At 35.9% G+C, this 16,922-nt stretch overlaps 2 protein-coding genes across 12 annotated transcripts; one reads left to right on the top strand and one right to left on the bottom strand.

The window, feature by feature from the left end:
- Window positions 1–887: 887 nt before the first annotated feature.
- On the bottom strand, window positions 888–8,608 carry LOC126870177 (venom serine protease Bi-VSP-like). 10 transcript variants are annotated; one of them, XR_007691179.1, is made up of 8 exons: window positions 4,615–5,173; window positions 3,152–3,247; window positions 2,797–3,075; window positions 2,453–2,721; window positions 2,273–2,369; window positions 2,006–2,110; window positions 1,502–1,928; window positions 888–1,353 (listed from the first exon to the last, which is right to left on the bottom strand). XR_007691179.1 is itself a non-coding variant. In XM_050627667.1 (6 exons), exons 1-4 carry the CDS (start codon window positions 7,473–7,475, stop codon window positions 5,546–5,548), a joined length of 639 nt encoding a protein of 212 aa, XP_050483624.1. In that variant the 5' UTR covers window positions 7,476–8,608; the 3' UTR covers window positions 3,172–3,247; window positions 4,615–5,439; window positions 5,511–5,545. The 10 variants fall into 10 exon arrangements, 2 of the variants coding, with proteins under 2 accessions (XP_050483624.1, XP_050483625.1); XR_007691178.1 differs by lacking the exon at window positions 4,615–5,173 and adding an exon at window positions 3,440–4,024; XR_007691175.1 differs by lacking the exon at window positions 4,615–5,173 and adding an exon at window positions 3,460–4,024.
- LOC126870183 (omega-amidase NIT2-A-like) lies at window positions 4,117–16,769 on the top strand. Of its 2 annotated transcripts, none has more exons than XM_050627676.1 (4): window positions 4,117–4,206; window positions 14,592–14,776; window positions 15,160–15,328; window positions 16,384–16,769. In XM_050627676.1, exons 2-4 carry the CDS (start codon window positions 14,693–14,695, stop codon window positions 16,395–16,397), a joined length of 267 nt encoding a protein of 88 aa, XP_050483633.1. In that variant the 5' UTR covers window positions 4,117–4,206; window positions 14,592–14,692; the 3' UTR covers window positions 16,398–16,769. The 2 variants fall into 2 exon arrangements, with proteins under 2 accessions (XP_050483633.1, XP_050483631.1); XM_050627674.1 differs by lacking the exon at window positions 16,384–16,769 and adding an exon at window positions 15,603–16,090.
- Window positions 16,770–16,922: the final 153 nt, after the last annotated feature.

Below are 16,922 nucleotides of genomic sequence, written 5' to 3'. Positions count from 1 at the left end.
TATTAACTTATTGTAAATAAACAGCCATGTCACTGCGCCACGCCAGAAAAATTACTGAAAATTCTCAACGCGAGAATTGATTGTAATTTCAACAAATAAATAAAAACAAAAAAAAAGCTGTTGCTGTCCCCAAGCGCCAAAATACGTTCTGACTACTATTTTATGTATCTCACAGAAGTATGTCTTCATTCATCATCTCCCATGCCATCCACCAACGTGTTCTTAACATGTTATCTCCTAGTAAAATATTGATGTTGAGTCAGATATCCAACTGAATAATCTTTTCGGTGTCTACTATAAGACATTTAAAACCAAGGCTCGTACACACGTGTGCTTATACGTCAGATGTAATACTTAACAGGAAACCTGCTTATATTAATATTAAATTTATGCATAGTAGGATGTTCGACCTTTGTAAAAATGAAATTATAATACATACAGTTTCACCGTGGAAAAGTGAATCTTTCTAGCATGTCCACGCAAATGCAGCGGAGGGGAGGACTGTGCATGCACCAAACAACTTTACGTTCGTAATTTTTCACACAAATGTACAACTGTAGGGAAAAAATTATCTCTGATTTTTCGGATGTTAGGAATCGACAATATCGCATAACGGAATGCTGTGTTCTACGTATTCTATTTTTGTTACGAAAGTGGTACAAACGAAGTCCACATAAGAATAGTACAACAAAATCGGTTGAGGTTAGGTTATCGTGCAGATATCGCGGCTTTTGCATTGGAAATCACGCAACTGCCAGTCTCGTCGTTCCTTGTAAACGAAAGAAAGGTATTGTAATCGGTCGGAATTAACATAAAACTCGTCGTTTCATGATAATACTGTGCATTCTGAATATGCTATGATTTGGTTTAAAATAATAAATAGTCCATTCTTGCATACTATTGCTCCAGCTTTACTTGTATTTTCGATATTGGTATAAATAGAAAGACAATTAATGTCGTTCGAGTCTATTTTCGGATCATTTATATTACGTTTAATCCATATAGTTATTATATGAGACATAGTATCGTAAAATTTGGAAGAATAAAACGTTCGTACAGGAAGTACATTTTATAAGAACTCCAACAAATCTGCGTGTGCACCTAAAATACAAACCGATAGTGATTGTTCATAAGTTTATATACATTATCTAATGTCAATCGAAGGTATCAATTCTTTTTCTCCATAAGAGTACTTTTTCATTTATATGTGTTCAAAAATACGTTCAACCGTGAAGCATATGTCACCTACAATGAAAAAGAGTTTTCCTATACTTAATATTTCCTTTATATACCTATGAAAGTCTATTCTTCGCGTAGTATGAAATTATGAATAAATCTGGAATATTGTTCAATCTGAAAAGAAAAATAACTTATTGACATCATTCATTGATACGAGATTCAGAATGTTTGTTTTGTCTTGCAGAAAAAGAAGGCAGCCCTCCCTTTCTTTTAATGTGAAATAGAAAGCGAAAATTTGAAAACAGATTTTTTGGAAATTTACTTGCAAATATCGTTTTCAATATCGTGATTTTCTTCCCAATGGTACTGTACTTTCAAATTTTCCAGTATCCCTCTAAAAACAAAAAGTCGAACCTCGTTATTATTAACATAGGCATTACAAGGAAGAGAAGTATTAGAAAGCAGCTCCTTTTTATTATGGATTTCTTTATAATCGTGTAAATAAGAAATTCCGGAAATTTTTTCCTAAAGAATTTAATTCTTGTGTTTTGATTGATAATTATTACACTACATACTAACTTTTCGCATACTGTTCGCGTCTAACAATTTCCTAATAATAACTACTTCAAAATAACATATGTTCTTGCACGAATTCAAAAGTACGTATGATACAATTACAATTGATTCTAAAATAATAATTATTTAAAGATATTAAGATACTAATTAAACGTTTCACTATATTTCAAAATCTGGAACAACAAATTTTTATTTATAAGAAATGAAACTGTCTTTATATATTCTTTGTCATGATGCTATTTCTTATTACCATGTCGACATTTTTTAAAATTCATTTTGTTATCTCTACGCAATATGAAAATTCATATACTGCTTAATATTTTTTACATATTATCCATCCACCGCATGATATCTCCTGAAAAATCAAAATATTAATGTTATATTATTACAATGCTTCTTAAATTTCAATTTTTGACAAATTTGAAATCCAATATATTTTGCACAATTATTATTTATCAAAAAATTCCAAGTTAGTAACTTTCTATTCAAATGGCAAATAACATATACTTTGACTTACCTGTAAGTTTTTGTTCCTAATCATCATTTCCTCTTATAGAACATCGTTATTGTTCTTATAATTACTACCAGTGTCATAGATATTGTAGTGGCTACAACTGAATTAATAGAAAATGATAAATAACTGTGTATAACACTAACACATAACTGTGTATAACAATGACACATAACTTTTACTTACATATCAGTCGATAAGGGATTACTGTGATATCCTGTTGATGTTTCTTAAGGCACTTGATTAGGTGCGATACGGTATCATTCCTTATGGTATACTGTAGATAAGTATTTTAGAAAATAACAAGAATAAATCTAAATTATTCAGAGGTTCCAGTTTCGGCTTAGACATAAATACAGGACCATTTGCAAAGAAGAAAGGGTGCGTTTCTACAGCCTCGTTATAGTAACCATGAATACCAATCTCTGAATTACTGGTTACTAAACATAAATATCCTATAAAATTTAATATATTTCTTTAATTTTTAATACATACATGAGTTAGTAGTTCTAAATTATGAATCATCCTACCTGTGATATTACACTTTTCCTTATAATATCATCACTCAAGTGAACAACATTAAGATCATGTAAACCATGTCATCCTATCTTACTGTGAAGATGCTTAGTTATGTTATCTAACATTATAAAAATATCATCAGATGCAAGTCCTTTTATTCACATCACATGGCCACGACGATCTGGTTCTTCGTTATATAATGTTCTAAAATTTGTCGTGTATATAGGATGTACAAACCGTGATATCAAGGTATCAGTTCTTCCTTCCCAAGGGACAGTTTCATTAAAATTCTGATAGAATTAAAAATTAATTATTAATATTCTAACAATCATATATGTTAAATACATTATAGTCAACGATATATACCTGAGCGAATGTAGGGGTGATTCCTTGATAATTATAAATGTCATCAGCCCACATCATTGTGCCACTTCTTTGTACTCCAGCCTCTAGATTAACAGCCTAAACAAACATACGAAATTTTATAGAAGCTGTACAAAATATGGTATATATGCGCAATATTGAAGCGTTCAAGGGGATATAAAGGTAATGTACATCACATACACGTGTACTCTCATGCAACAAAATACAATTAGATTTAATAGTATAAGCTCTTTTATTCATCATAATAGATTGGAAATTTAAGTGTCTTACGAGGGTGAGTAAAAAGTTACCCGCTCTGTCGGTGTAGAATTTATTTTAAGCAATTGTCAAAAAAGACATACATCATTTTTTAACATAATCACTCGATTTCTGTATACACTTTGTCCATTTGCCGAAGGACCTTCGTATTTTCTCATTAAAAAATTTTTTGGGCTGAGCTGCGAACCACGAATGCATCGTCGTCTTCACCTTTTCATCAGCTTTTTCGGCATCCATCTCGCACAAACTTTTTAAAACCCAAATCTGTCGTGCACTATTGCATAAGCAGAGCCGTGGCTGATTTGCAAATGATTTGCCACATTATCCAGTGTCACTCGTCTATTCCATAGAGAATAAGTTCATGAGCACGTTCAATGTTGTCATCGTGGATGTGGACGGGCGTCCAGCTGTTTTTTCATAACACTTGTGCGATCTTCTTTGAACTTTTGTGCCCATTCAAACACACTTCGTGACAAAACACTTTCTCCATAATGTGCATTAAATCTTTGATAAATATAAGCATCAAACATAACCTCCGACCACAAGAAACGAATCACAGCATCCTGCACTGTTTTCCTGCAAATCACCATTGCAAAGCGCCATTACTCGCGCAACGGTCACAAACGAATTGACGTAACACAAAGAAACCTGCGCAGCAGCACTGAACAGATATTGACGTCATACGAAGAGTGCAGATGGATCAATACGGTCGACAGAAGTTTTAACTATCTGGAGTGCGGATAAATTTTTACTGAGAGTCGTATAGGAATCTATAATCCGTAAGTACACCTTTGGCTGAATGGAAATTTCTCTTACATATAGTCAAAAATGCAGAAACTGTGTATTGAATTGGAAAGTGATAAAAAATAAGTGAAGTTTCGAGGTTGCATGTGATTGCATGAGTACACAGGACGTTTTTAGCGAATAAAAAATAATTTTGAAAGACACGAGACTTATCTTGTATTTTATGCACTCTCTGTGTCCGAATTTCCAGAAGCTCTCTATCTTATGAAGTGTTTTAGATTAGCTGGAAAATTTTGTACGTACCTACAAGAAGTATACGATCTAAGTGGAATATTCCATTATTCTCTTGATACAACAGAAACGAAATTTACAGAACTTCTCAGAAAGTTGGTGTATTATTACCAAATTAATAGAATTAATATACGTTTATCATCTTTACATACCTAAGTCGTGGAGGTTTATCGTGCGTAAAAAATTAGTGTCGTTTCAAAGTTACATTTCGTACATTTTAAGCCTATAATTTGTAACGTACAAAACAATGTAAATTTGAGCTGTTTCTTATCTCCACAATAAGAAAATCCAACTTTACGTTTTTTACACAATGATATTTATGGAACAGTAATATCATATTATTGCATCGCTTGGAGAATGAAGTCAAGGTACGATGTGACCCTAGTGTAAACGCTGGGATACCCAGCTGTGCCGCACTTATAAGCATAAGACACAATACCTATTAAATACGAGGTTAATTCATGTTGTATCAGCAGTGGTCCGCCACGGTCAGCCTGAAAGGATCGTTAAATTTTTAATCAAAGATACTGAAATATATCGATCGAATTGTATTGAAATTATACTTATATACAGTAATAATCTTCTATTGATTTGTGTATTGAAATACTCCAATTTATAACGTACATGTTATATGTATTTTGAGCAAAACTAAGATTAGAAGGAAATTAGATTAAATACCATAACGAGGTGTGAGAAGTGGGCAAAACTATTAAATTGTGTTTATCTATTATTTTTAATGTTTAAGACGTCGATTTGATGTTAATTCGAATCGACGTGTCTTCAGATACCGTATAGTTTGTAGTAACTCTGTAACTTAATTATCGTACAAGAATCCTCTCCACCCTGAGCATGTTCGGCGCATATTATACCATCAGTGATATCAAGTGCATTAGGAAATTTGGAATAAGCTATTTTGCATTCGGCGTTCTTAATCACTGGCATTTGTACTTCCATTAATGCATTAGGTCGTGGTCGTCCTACGAAGAAAATAAGAAAGATATTTAAGACTGGAACTGTTTAATTTTATTATAAAATTGATATCACTTACTATATCTTAACGCTCCCCATCCAGCAACAAGGGGGTTATAGCCGACGAAGTTGCTCTTTCGTACAAATGGGATATACGTACCCTGAAAAATAAAAAAATAAATGAAAATGCAGGAAACGAATGACCAAAGTATGAGAAAGAATTATACACGCTTTATGACACAATATATGTGTACAGTAAGAAATTTCAGGATATGATACTTCAGTAATACTCAATAGCATATATATACATATATTTGAGGACTTACTCGAAAATGGCACCTCCTCCACCAATCTAAGAATGGCAATATTATGATTGTGTATGTTTTCTATTCCATCCATATGTGCACAATGTGCTGCGGTCAAAACATGCCTAGCCGATATCAGGGAACCTCCGCACTTCCATAGTGGTTTGTCTGGCTTTCGGGGATTACGAAAACCTAATGCAGCGATCCATGGCCAAGCGCCTAAAATGCAATAGTCATAGTTGTGAATATACGTAATTTTTTCTCACATAACGGGTAACAACGATTATTACCTATTCGATATTCGATCATACAGCAGATGATAAGTACATACGTACAAATACTCTGAAATAGAGATTTGATAAAGACAGAAATTAAATTTTTATTCCAGTGGAATACAAATTATTAAATAATTCTATATAATTTCTATTTGAACTATACTGAACTATAAAGTTCAAACGTGTAATTTCTGCCCTAACAGTTTTTGATCTCTATCCATATTATTACTCCTATATCAATTTTTTATTTCAAGCAAAAAGATACTCTTCCTAACATGAAGTAAAAGAAAGAAATAATTCAAGTTAATAAGTAAAGTTACTACCGATAAAATCATAGCATTATTATTTAGTCTAATTGAAATGTACATTGATGTGCTGTTTAATGCCTTTAAAGTTCATTCTTTGCAGTAAATGGCTTATTATTAATCGGAAAGAAAGACATAAAACGTACCAAGTTCAGCTGGTTTACCATCGACCACCCTGGTATGAGAGACGTTGCTAAAACCACAGTATGGTGGTCGCAAAGCCTTATACTTATACACAGTTTTTATTAAAATTTCTCTCTTCTCTTTGTTTGGATCGTTCGGACAGCAAACGATCGTAACATTGCCCTGGTATCTGCACACTGATCGTCTATAAAAATCGGTGGCTGTACGGTACTGTATCTGCCATATTTCTTGCAGAGGTTTACATTTTCTGTAGTCAAGGCACCTGCCTTCTTGATTGTCCGGTGTGGTACATTCTGGATCAAACAATTTTAAAACATTTATACAGTTCAAAGATGCGTAAGAAAGCGACACCGCTTACTCAACTTTCAAAGTAAAAAGCCGATCAAGTCCACCGGATTGCCCTACAGACACGTATTAATCCGTAAGAGTTAGTCATCATGTTGATAATAATTATCTAAAGAAACTTTTCACGTGAAAATATAAAATTTTAATTGATTAGATATTGTGTTAGCCATACTTAAGAAAGAAAATGAAAATGAATGAAATGAAAGAAAAGGACGACCTTCAACCTCATTTTTTAAATAAACACTTTGTCAGTTTTGCGGTAAATAAATTCTTAGGAATTCAGGACAGTTTTTAGTGAATCATTTTGTTTCGACCGTTCGCGGAGAGACGCGATCGCGAGATAGCACGTCAACGAGAGTTGTAAGTTCCCGTTACGATTAAATAATCAACGCCACGAACTGATCGATCCCCTTATTTCGATTATGATAATAAGGGTAGTTCAATGAAATTCCACAGAATTAACACAAATAAATTAATGTTTATTTCAACAACTTATTAACTAGAAAGATATAAATGGAACAAAAAAAATGTAACTGCGTTTTGGTTGATAAGTAATGCGCGACATACCACATGTGTTGACGGTTCGACTTCTCGAAAAGTTCTGAACGCCTTTCGATTTTTTTCGTTTTTTCTGGAAGGCGACCCCCACTACGTTCGGATCACGCCACATTCTTTTACGCGAGGTAAAATACGGGCCACGAGTCGACGTTTCTGGAAGTCGCCCTGCTTAATGAACCATGCGCTTGCCACTACAATGTTTGTTTGCCGGGCAGACGCGACGATCCGTCGCCGACATTATAGTGCCGCGATCGATAGTTAAGAATATGACCTATGGTAAGCCGCATGGCGTAACATTCTCCCCCTGTTGAGAGGGTACCGATCAAACTAGCGAGGTGTGGTTGAAGTTCCCATCTTATTTCGTCTCGGTGGCTAGTTGTTCGGGTTTCTCGAGATCGGGTTGAATTGGCAGTGGGACAAGCCTTTTGACGCCCCGATCCAAAATGCTCTTTGCCGTCTGAACTGTAGCTGTCCGGATGACACTGTCACGACCGGCATACTTCAAATCCGACGGACTGACGATAGAGATAAAGCACTCGGCGACAATGTATATCGCTGAAGTGCCTAATGAACCATCAACATCCCAACGGTCCTTCCACCGAAGGTTCTAGAAGAAAGAGCACGTGGCAACGATCACGGACGCCTAGCAAATGCATGGACGGTGGGGATGTTGAGGGATGACAAAAGAATGTAATCGGATCCGATCGAAAGTAAAATCATAAGAGTCAGTCTTAGAAAGTCACGCCTAGAGTTCGGAAGTAGATTGTAAAGTGTATTGATGTTAGAAAAAAAATAAAGTTTTCTTTTTTTATTTTTTACCTCAAATTCCTTTTTTTATTTTGTTATTTTACGTGACATTTTGGCGATCCTGCCAGGATAGTGAAAAGTGTTTGTTCGGAAACCAAAAGACATTCATTATCTACGGAAGATCGAATTATTTGGGACTACGGTCATCCGCAACAACAAAGTAACTATCACGAACCAAGTGAAGTAACAATAAAAGGTAAACTGAATTCCTTTGTACGTTACCGTGAAAGAAAATTTAGCTTCAGTAGCCAAGACTCGTCTTCGTCTGAAAATTATAAATCAGCGCAATAATGTCTAAGGCAAACGAATCTCAAACTTCAACCTCAACTGACCCAATGTTGCGAGCAATATGGGACAGTATTCAAAAACAGAACGAGAACATTGCCCTTTTACGAGAGGAAATGTTACGTTTGTCTATGCAAAATGACGAAGAGAACAGACACATTACAGCAGAAATCGAGAATCTCGGGAAAACCGTCGCAGCGCTACGGACTGGGTTCGGATCCCATGCGACCGATGAATTTGCTTCCATTATCACCGAAGACAATGAAAGTGCGTCGACAGCAATCAATCGTACCGTGAATATGGCAAAAGCACGCAAACTGTCAGGGTTAGCAGCTTCAGACACCCCACCTGTTCACCTCGACATCGAACAACCCGAGGTGGAAGAAAGAGGCTATTTTCCGCCCGCTCCTCCCACTCTACGAGCTAAGATGCAATACGCTACATCCCAACGCTCAACGGAGATGATGATGTAGGAGTTGAAGACTTCATCAAAGAAGTGAGAAGTATGAAGGATCGCTGTATGGAGCAAGATCTATTGCTAAAAGCAATAAAAGTGGAAAAAATCGTGGGGAAAGCAGCCCAAAGTATTCGCAACATTCCTATTGAGTGTTACAGTGATCTGTACGAGGCACTGAGAAATAACTTAGCAGCACAAGTGACTTCGGATGAGTACCAAGAACAATTACGAGAGTTGAGACAGGGACGCGAGGAATCAGTGCAAAGTTTTAATATTCGGTTTAGAAGAATACTCAACCGTTTGCTGTACGCAGTAACCAATGAGTACCCACAATCACTAACACGTAAAATTATGACTGAAGAAATCACGAAGAAGACTGTTCGTGTGTACCTAAAGGGACTCAGACGCGACATAGGGCGAATACTATTAAGCAGTGAACCCTTGAATCTTCCGGAAGCTGAAAAAAAGGCAGCCGATGTAGAACGCTACTTGCGAGAAGAACGACAATCTAATTGGTCATGTAATCGCTTACCTTCGGTTAGTAATCGCCCCGACAACCAGCATATGCAGATGAAGTGCTTCAAGTGCGGAAAGCTGGGACACATTGCTAACAAGTGTCAAAATTTTCTACCACCGAGCCAGCGCGATCGACCACCCGCAAGGATTCAGGCAGTCCAGGAATGGGACGAAATACAAGAAACAACATCGAACCAGGAGATGGACGAACCGTACGAGACATACGAGTCAACATCGCCACGGGAAGATTACTCGCAATACCTTTGTCAACCCGAACCGAAGAGCGAGTATTTCTGGTCGACACAGAAGCAGGAATAAACCTGATGAAACGTAACAAAACTGTCAACGCGATACAAATAGGGCCTAAACAAAAATTTTCTATGGGACGAGACAAATACGAAACTAACGAATACGTAACGAAACGAATTTTTGGACAAAATCACATTTTTCACATAGTGCCGAACAATTTCCCTATTATCGAAGACGGAATCATTGGGCTACCATATTTAGAGAAGTATAACTATTCAATATCCAATGACAAAATCCGATTAAACGACAAAACCATTTTATTTCAGAAACCAATACATTTGACTCCTGGAGAAAACAGAGTTCAAACAATCTATTTGGAAGGCAAACCAACTAAAGTATGTTTTATCAACACTGGTGAGCAAAACATTGAAATTTCTAGCAATATTCAAAATTCTCATGACTTTTCCAACGTACCAAAACTAAAAAGCCTAGTGAGAACAGATCACATTGAAAAACCAATCCGTGAATCCATCGAAAAGATTATCCTCCATTATATTGACATCTTTAATTTAGAAACCGATCTTTTACCCTGTACTAATTTAACTCAGCACACAATTTCGTTAACCAAAGACAAAATTATTAACACACGATCGTATAGACCACCGGAATGTCACCGTGACGAGATTTTGCGACAAGTAGGAGACATGTTGAAGAAAAATATTATAGAAGGATCCGAATCCCCTTATAACTCTCTGGTATGGGTAGTTCCGAAAAAATTAGACGCCTCAGGAAAACAGAAATGGAGGATAGTTATCGATTTCAGGAAACTAAATGAACTCACAGAACAAGACCCTTTACCTGATATAAACGACATTTTAACACAACTAGGAAACGCAAAATTCTTTTCGGCACTTGATTTATCCTCAGGATTCCATCAAATTCCAATGAACGAGAAATCTAAAAAATATACCGCTTTTTCGACACCGCAAGGGCATTTTCATTTCAATCGAATGCCATTCGGACTTAAAAACGCACCCGCTACCTTTCAAAGATTAATGGACAGAGCCTTAGCTGGACTTGTAGGAAAATACTGCTTTGTTTATTTGGATGACATAGTGATATTCGGAAAAACGATTCAAGAACATAACGAAAACCTCACGATAGTATTTCAGAGACTCAGAGAATTAGGACTTAAATTGCAACCGGACAAATGTGAATTCGTAAAACCGGAATTAGAATACTTAGGCCATGTAGTTTCATCCGAAGGAGTCAAACCAAACCCCAAGAAATTAGACGCTGTAAAAAACTTTCGATTACCTCGCAGTGGCACGGACGTGAAATCATTCTTAGGTTTAGCAGGTTATTACCGCAAATTTAGTCGAAACTTTTCCAAAATCGCGAAAAGCCTTACAGACTTAACAAAAAAAGGATACACCATTCCATTGGACTGACAAACGCCAGATTAGCTTTGATACTTTAAAAGACAAACTCTATAATTTCCCAATATTAGCTTATCCAGACTTTAACAAAACCTTTACCTTAACTACCGACGCAAGTAACGAAGGACTAGGAGCAATACTGTCGCAAGACGGTCATCCTTGTTGTTACATTTCAAGAACACTGAATCCACCCGAACGAAACTATACCACGACAGAAAAGGAACTCTTAGCCATCGTATGGGTCGTGAAAAGATTAAGACAATATTTGTTAGGACGACGCTTCATTATTCGAACCGACCACCAAGCTCTTAAGTGGCTACACAATTGCAAAGACCCTTCTAGCAGACTGATTCGTTGGAGACTTAGACTCGAAGAATATGACTATGAAATCGAATATACAAAGGGTAAAGATAACACAGCTGCAGACGCTTTATCTAGAGTTCACGCAGTAACTCGCGACGAAGTAGTTAACCTCGACCTAGTAATTGATCACACTAATTCATTCAACGCATGGAAAGACAACAACGAGAATCCGAAACTCTTAGAAATTAAACCAAATGACCAAACATTTTACCAATTAACTCGAAACGACTTAGGAGAATACGACGAGACACTTTGGATCAGAAGACTTTACAAAATTCTTAAAGATACAACAAAAATCGGCATAGGAAATAACGACTTCACTGAATTAGAGAAAACACAGATTAAACTCATGCTAATATATTTTAACGACACGTACAAGAAAATTACTTATGCACCTAATCCCATCTTAAAACTAGACGAAAACGAAATAATACAAGCAATAAAGGAAAACCATAACGACACCGTAGGACATTTAGGGATACAGGAAACGTATCAACGGATCAAGGATAAATTCAAAATTTCCGGACTTTTAGAAAGAGTAGAAAACTTTGTGAAAACATGCGACACATGTCAAAAGGAGAAACTAACACGTATCAGACCCAAAGAATCCCCACAAATCTCAGACACGCCACTTAACCCTAACGACAAAATCGCTATGGACATCATAGGACCGATGACGAAAACCAAACGCGGAAACCAATACATACTTTCAATACACGATGAACTTACGAAATATCTGATACTAGTTCCCCTTAAAACGCAACGAACTGAATCCATAATTAACGCGCTCATTGAACACTATATTTACATATTTTCGGCACCAAAAACGATCCTAACAGATCAGGGACAAAATTTTGTTAGTGATTTAATGACGAAATTTGAAGAAGCTTTTAAAATCAAACACATCAAAACAACTTCATTTCACCCACAAAGTAACGGATCCCTCGAAAGAACGCATGCCTCAGTTAAAGATTTAATTCGTACTGCATTACACGACAATGACAAAGAATGGGATGAAGTACTTAATTTCATTTGTTTAGGGTACAACACCGCGAAACATGAAGGAACAGGATTCTCTCCCTTTGAATTGACCTTTGGGCGAAAAGCTAACTTACCTTCCGCAATATCCAAATTTCCCACACTTACCTATGATGATATGTACTCACTTTGGCAAAAACAGTTGAATAAATATTGGGAAACAGCTCACAAAACACTTATTCAGAATAAGCAACGATACAAGCGAGACCAAGAAAGAAAGATTGTTAAAACTCAGACTGTGTTTAGGAAAGGAGACTTTGTTTTAATTCACAACGACCATAAAAGAGATAAGTTGGACATTGAATGGTTAGGACCCTACAGGATTAACGATGTGAAAACTCCTTATTACATTATTTCTATCGACAATGCTAAGAAAAAGATACATGGTAACCGATTGAAAGCGTACTTTTTTCAGGATAATGCTGACCCTAGCACTAGTAACAATACCCTTAATTAGTTGCCTTAAATTCACGGGATAGGAATTACGCTTTGTAAACAAACCCAATCAATTCACGATCGAAAACTACAACATGATTACGCCTCTGAAATTATTAGCTTCTCGAACACTAACAAATATTGTAAAATTGCTATATTTAAGATTAACGAAATAACTTTTGTACCATCACATGCAGAAAATCAATTCATAGCGATCTCTGAAAAAAAAGCGTAAACATATCCTTTGATCTACATTTAAATAATTCCATTCTACTTCGATCTTAGAGGACCAAGATCAATCTAACCAGGGGGGTATGTCACGACCGGCATACTTCAAATCCGACGGACTGACGATAGAGATAAAGCACTCGGCGACAATGTATATCGCTGAAGTGCCTAATGAACCATCAACATCCCAACGGTCCTTCCACCGAAAGTTCTAGAAGAAAGAGCACGTGGCAACGATCGCGGACGCCTAGCAAATGCATGGACGGTGGGGATGTTGAGGGATGACAAAAGAAAGTAATCGGATCCGATCGAAAGTAAAATCATAAGAGTCAGTCTTAGAAAGTCACGCCTAGAGTTCGGAAGTAGATTGTAAAGTGTATTGATGTTAGAAAAAAATAAAGTTTTCTTTTTTTATTTTTTACCTCAAATTCCTTTTTTATTTTGTTATTTTACGTGACAGAGGGAACGTTGTCCTCTCTGAGGATGACGATTGTGCCCTTTTGCATGCTGTGTCCACCCTTGCTCCATTTATTGCGGTTGGTTAGCTCGTTCAAATACTCCTTATGCCAGCGGTTCCAAAAATGTTGTTTAAGTTGTTGGATATGCTGCCATTTGGAGAGTCGGTTCAATGGAATGTCTCTGAAATCTCGATCACGTAAGCACATTAATGAATCGCCAATGAGGAAATGTCCGGGAGTGAGGGCTAGGAGATCATTTGGATCGGTGGAGATAGGAGTTAGCGGGCGGGAATTGAGGACTGCTTCTATTTCTATGATAAGAGTATTACGGTGTTAAGCTCATATGTTTCTGTTTCTCCACTCGCGCTGCGCCATAATATCCTTTGATATTTCCGATCCTCTGGTCGTACGAGGAATTGCCGATACATTTTCTCGAGTACGTACGAGTGAGTACGTACTGATGAGCGCGGAATCTAATTAATATACAAAATAAATTGTGAATTGATTCGAGAATATAGGATTTCCCCATTTTCATGATTATCGTGATTTTTGTATAAATATATTTTTGAAGATACTAATAATTAGGTACTTATAAATTAGTATTATCAATTATTTTGCATTTATAATTCCGCCTCTAGTATAAGTGTTAATTGAAAACTAACTTTATGTTTCAAAAAGTACTAGCAAAGTCGTTGAGTAACAAGCCACTGATGCTAACACAAATAGCATTGTCGTAATTAAATATTTCTAAATATTCATTTTTCATTTTGAACCTGTAGAAACAATTTATTATATATACTATTAGCTAAGTAATTGCATTTTTAATTAAGTCGAAATATAAAACTTAGTTATTTTAATAATTTAAAAAATAAAAAACTGGCAAACATTTCAATTTAATTTATGGTTGGAACAAAAGACAGTTATTTTTCATTAATTGAAATATTGCAATGCAGAGTACTTTCCAAAATACGCCGAGAGTATTCCTGATGGTGAAACGAGCGTTGCTTCATCGAACGCAGCTAAATAAAACAACATCTATGTAGTTGGTGGTACGATGCCTGAAATAGAGGGCGCTAAATTGTACAATACCTGTACTATTTGGGGTCCCGATGGAACTTTGATAGCAAGACACCGAAAGGTAAGTAATATATTCCTTTGTGGCTTTGAATTTGAAAATATTGGGGTGAAGAAAGTGACTCTATCTAGGAATATACATATGTACATACGTATACTATAACCAATTCTATAATTTACGGTTTATAAAATACGTTATGATACGGGAAACGCCCATTTTTGTTGTAATGTGTAATATAAATTTTTCACATACTTAAAATATTATTATACTTATTTTTTCTCCTTTTTAAACATTATTAAATGATAAGATTTTTTAATAAAAGAAAGTGATAAAAACGCTGTCAGTTATTAAATAAAAAATAATTAAAGTTTAGGAGTTGGTAACTTTGATATTAAATTACAAAAGTTGCAGCAATAGAATTAGCGACTACATTTTTATGTTATTAGGTACATCTATTCGACATTGACATTCCTAATAAGATTACTTTTCGAGAGAGTGATTCACTCAGTCCTGGTAACTCCCTAACGACGTTCGATGTGAAGGGCTGCAAAATAGGTATTGGCATTTGCTATGATATTAGATTCGAGGAAATGGCACGCATTTATCGGAACAAAGGTACAGTAACTTAATCGATCAATACTTAACTAGCAAAAAATTAAATATCTTTCTTAAATATATTCTATATAAAATTAATATAATCTGTAACTCTGTATAAAAAGAAGCTTAATTTAAAAAACCAGTATATTTGCTGAAAATGAAACAAATAAAAGAATTAAAAGCACAATAAGAGGACTGTCCTCGCATATTCAGAAATGATGGAATGTGAACCGTGCAACTACGAAGTTAATTGGTATTCGGTGGCTTCATATTTCCTGCTTCTCTGGGTTAGGTTGCCAAATGCTGATATATCCAGCGGCATTCAATATGACCACTGGACCACTGCACTGGTCATTACTTCAGCGTTTCAGAGCGAATGATAATCAATTATACGTTGCCTGCATATCACCGGCTCGTGTTCCTTAAGCAAGTTACGTCGCATGGGGACATACACAGTTGACCAATCCCTGGGGAAAGATTCTTTACGATTTGGAAACTCAAGAGAATATGGCAGTCACCGATATCAAAAAAAAAAAAAAAAAAAAAAAAAAAACCGGCGAACCGTGTGTTACCACAACGAGACCCGCGATGCTATTTGTCGCTTTAAATTGTGCCGCAACTCGTTTTTGAGATCTTTGCCAGGGGCGCGTTAAAATATGCTGAAAATATATTTCTGGCTTTTCTGGGGTTTAACTGAAATATGACAAATAACGTTGTAAAACATATGTACTTATGACTTACAGAGTAATTGAGTGTACAAAATATATAGTATACAAAATAGCCAGCGATTTAGGGCTTTAAGAGATCAAAAGGAAAGAAAAGAAAAGAAAAGAAGAAAGATAATATGTTGTGGCAGTCTAAGTCGATCTAAGAAAATAGATAAAGGGAGGGAGGGGCAAAGCTAGTTAATCTGGAAAGAATCCAAGCGTCAATTTCAAGCATTTACAGAGAATCAAGCGGGCTGGTTAAAGTCGTGAGTTGAGCAATTATCCCGCGTTAGGTTCAATCAGGTTAGTCCCACGCGAAATTGATCCAACCATGCGAAAACGAGTGTATTCTGATTTCTGTCGCAGATACTTCTGGCTAGTGCAGTACCTACACGGTGGTTGTTGAAATAGCCGCTTCTCATCTATTTTCCGCAGCGCGGACATCATCCTTTGATCCCTTACGACTAACGAAGTTTTCGAAGATGTACGGCAGTTTGAGATTCTACTTGAAAATGATCATGATTGCGGTCTGTGTGCCGTCTGCTCTTCTTTTTGTCCTTTCGTTAAAGACTGGTAAGTTGATACTGATTAATTATGCGATCGAAACCCTATATAATGGCTACAAAAATGTCGCTAATATAATGTTCCTTCTTTCTTGTATCTGTCTGCCTCTCAGGTCGTTTTACTAATTACAATAAGTAATTTCGACTTCTTTGCGCTCTCTTTTAACGCATTCGGGACCGAAAGAAATTCATATATATATATATATATATATATATATATATATATATATATATATATATATATATATATATATATATATACAAGAAAGAAGATACAAGAAAGAAGGAATATTATATTAGCGGCATTTTTGTAGCCATTATATATGGTTTCGATGGCATAAT

Source organism: Bombus huntii, chromosome 10, assembly GCF_024542735.1.
Source record: "Bombus huntii isolate Logan2020A chromosome 10, iyBomHunt1.1, whole genome shotgun sequence".
NCBI lineage: Eukaryota > Metazoa > Arthropoda > Insecta > Hymenoptera > Apidae > Bombus > Bombus huntii.
The sequence above is the reverse complement of the archived record's forward strand: the minus strand, read 5'-3'. Positions and strand labels throughout refer to the sequence as shown.

Coding starts and splice junctions, on each gene's coding strand:
- LOC126870177 (XM_050627667.1), bottom strand. CDS start 7,475: ATGTGGCGTGATCCGAACGTAGTGGGGGTCGCCTTCCAGAAAAAACGA. Junction 6,754..7,372: donor TCGAACCGTCAACACATGTG/GTATGTCGCGCA, acceptor TGTTTGATCCAG/AATGTACCACACCGGACAAT. Junction 5,593..5,757: donor GGAGGAGGTGCCATTTTCGA/GTAAGTCCTCAA, acceptor TTTATTTTTCAG/GGTACGTATATCCCATTTGT.
- LOC126870183 (XM_050627674.1), top strand. CDS start 14,693: ATGCCTGAAATAGAGGGCGCTAAATTGTACAATACCTGTACTATTTGG. Junction 14,777..15,159: donor TGATAGCAAGACACCGAAAG/GTAAGTAATATA, acceptor TTATGTTATTAG/GTACATCTATTCGACATTGA. Junction 15,329..15,602: donor ACGCATTTATCGGAACAAAG/GTACAGTAACTT, acceptor TCTCTGGGTTAG/GTTGCCAAATGCTGATATAT.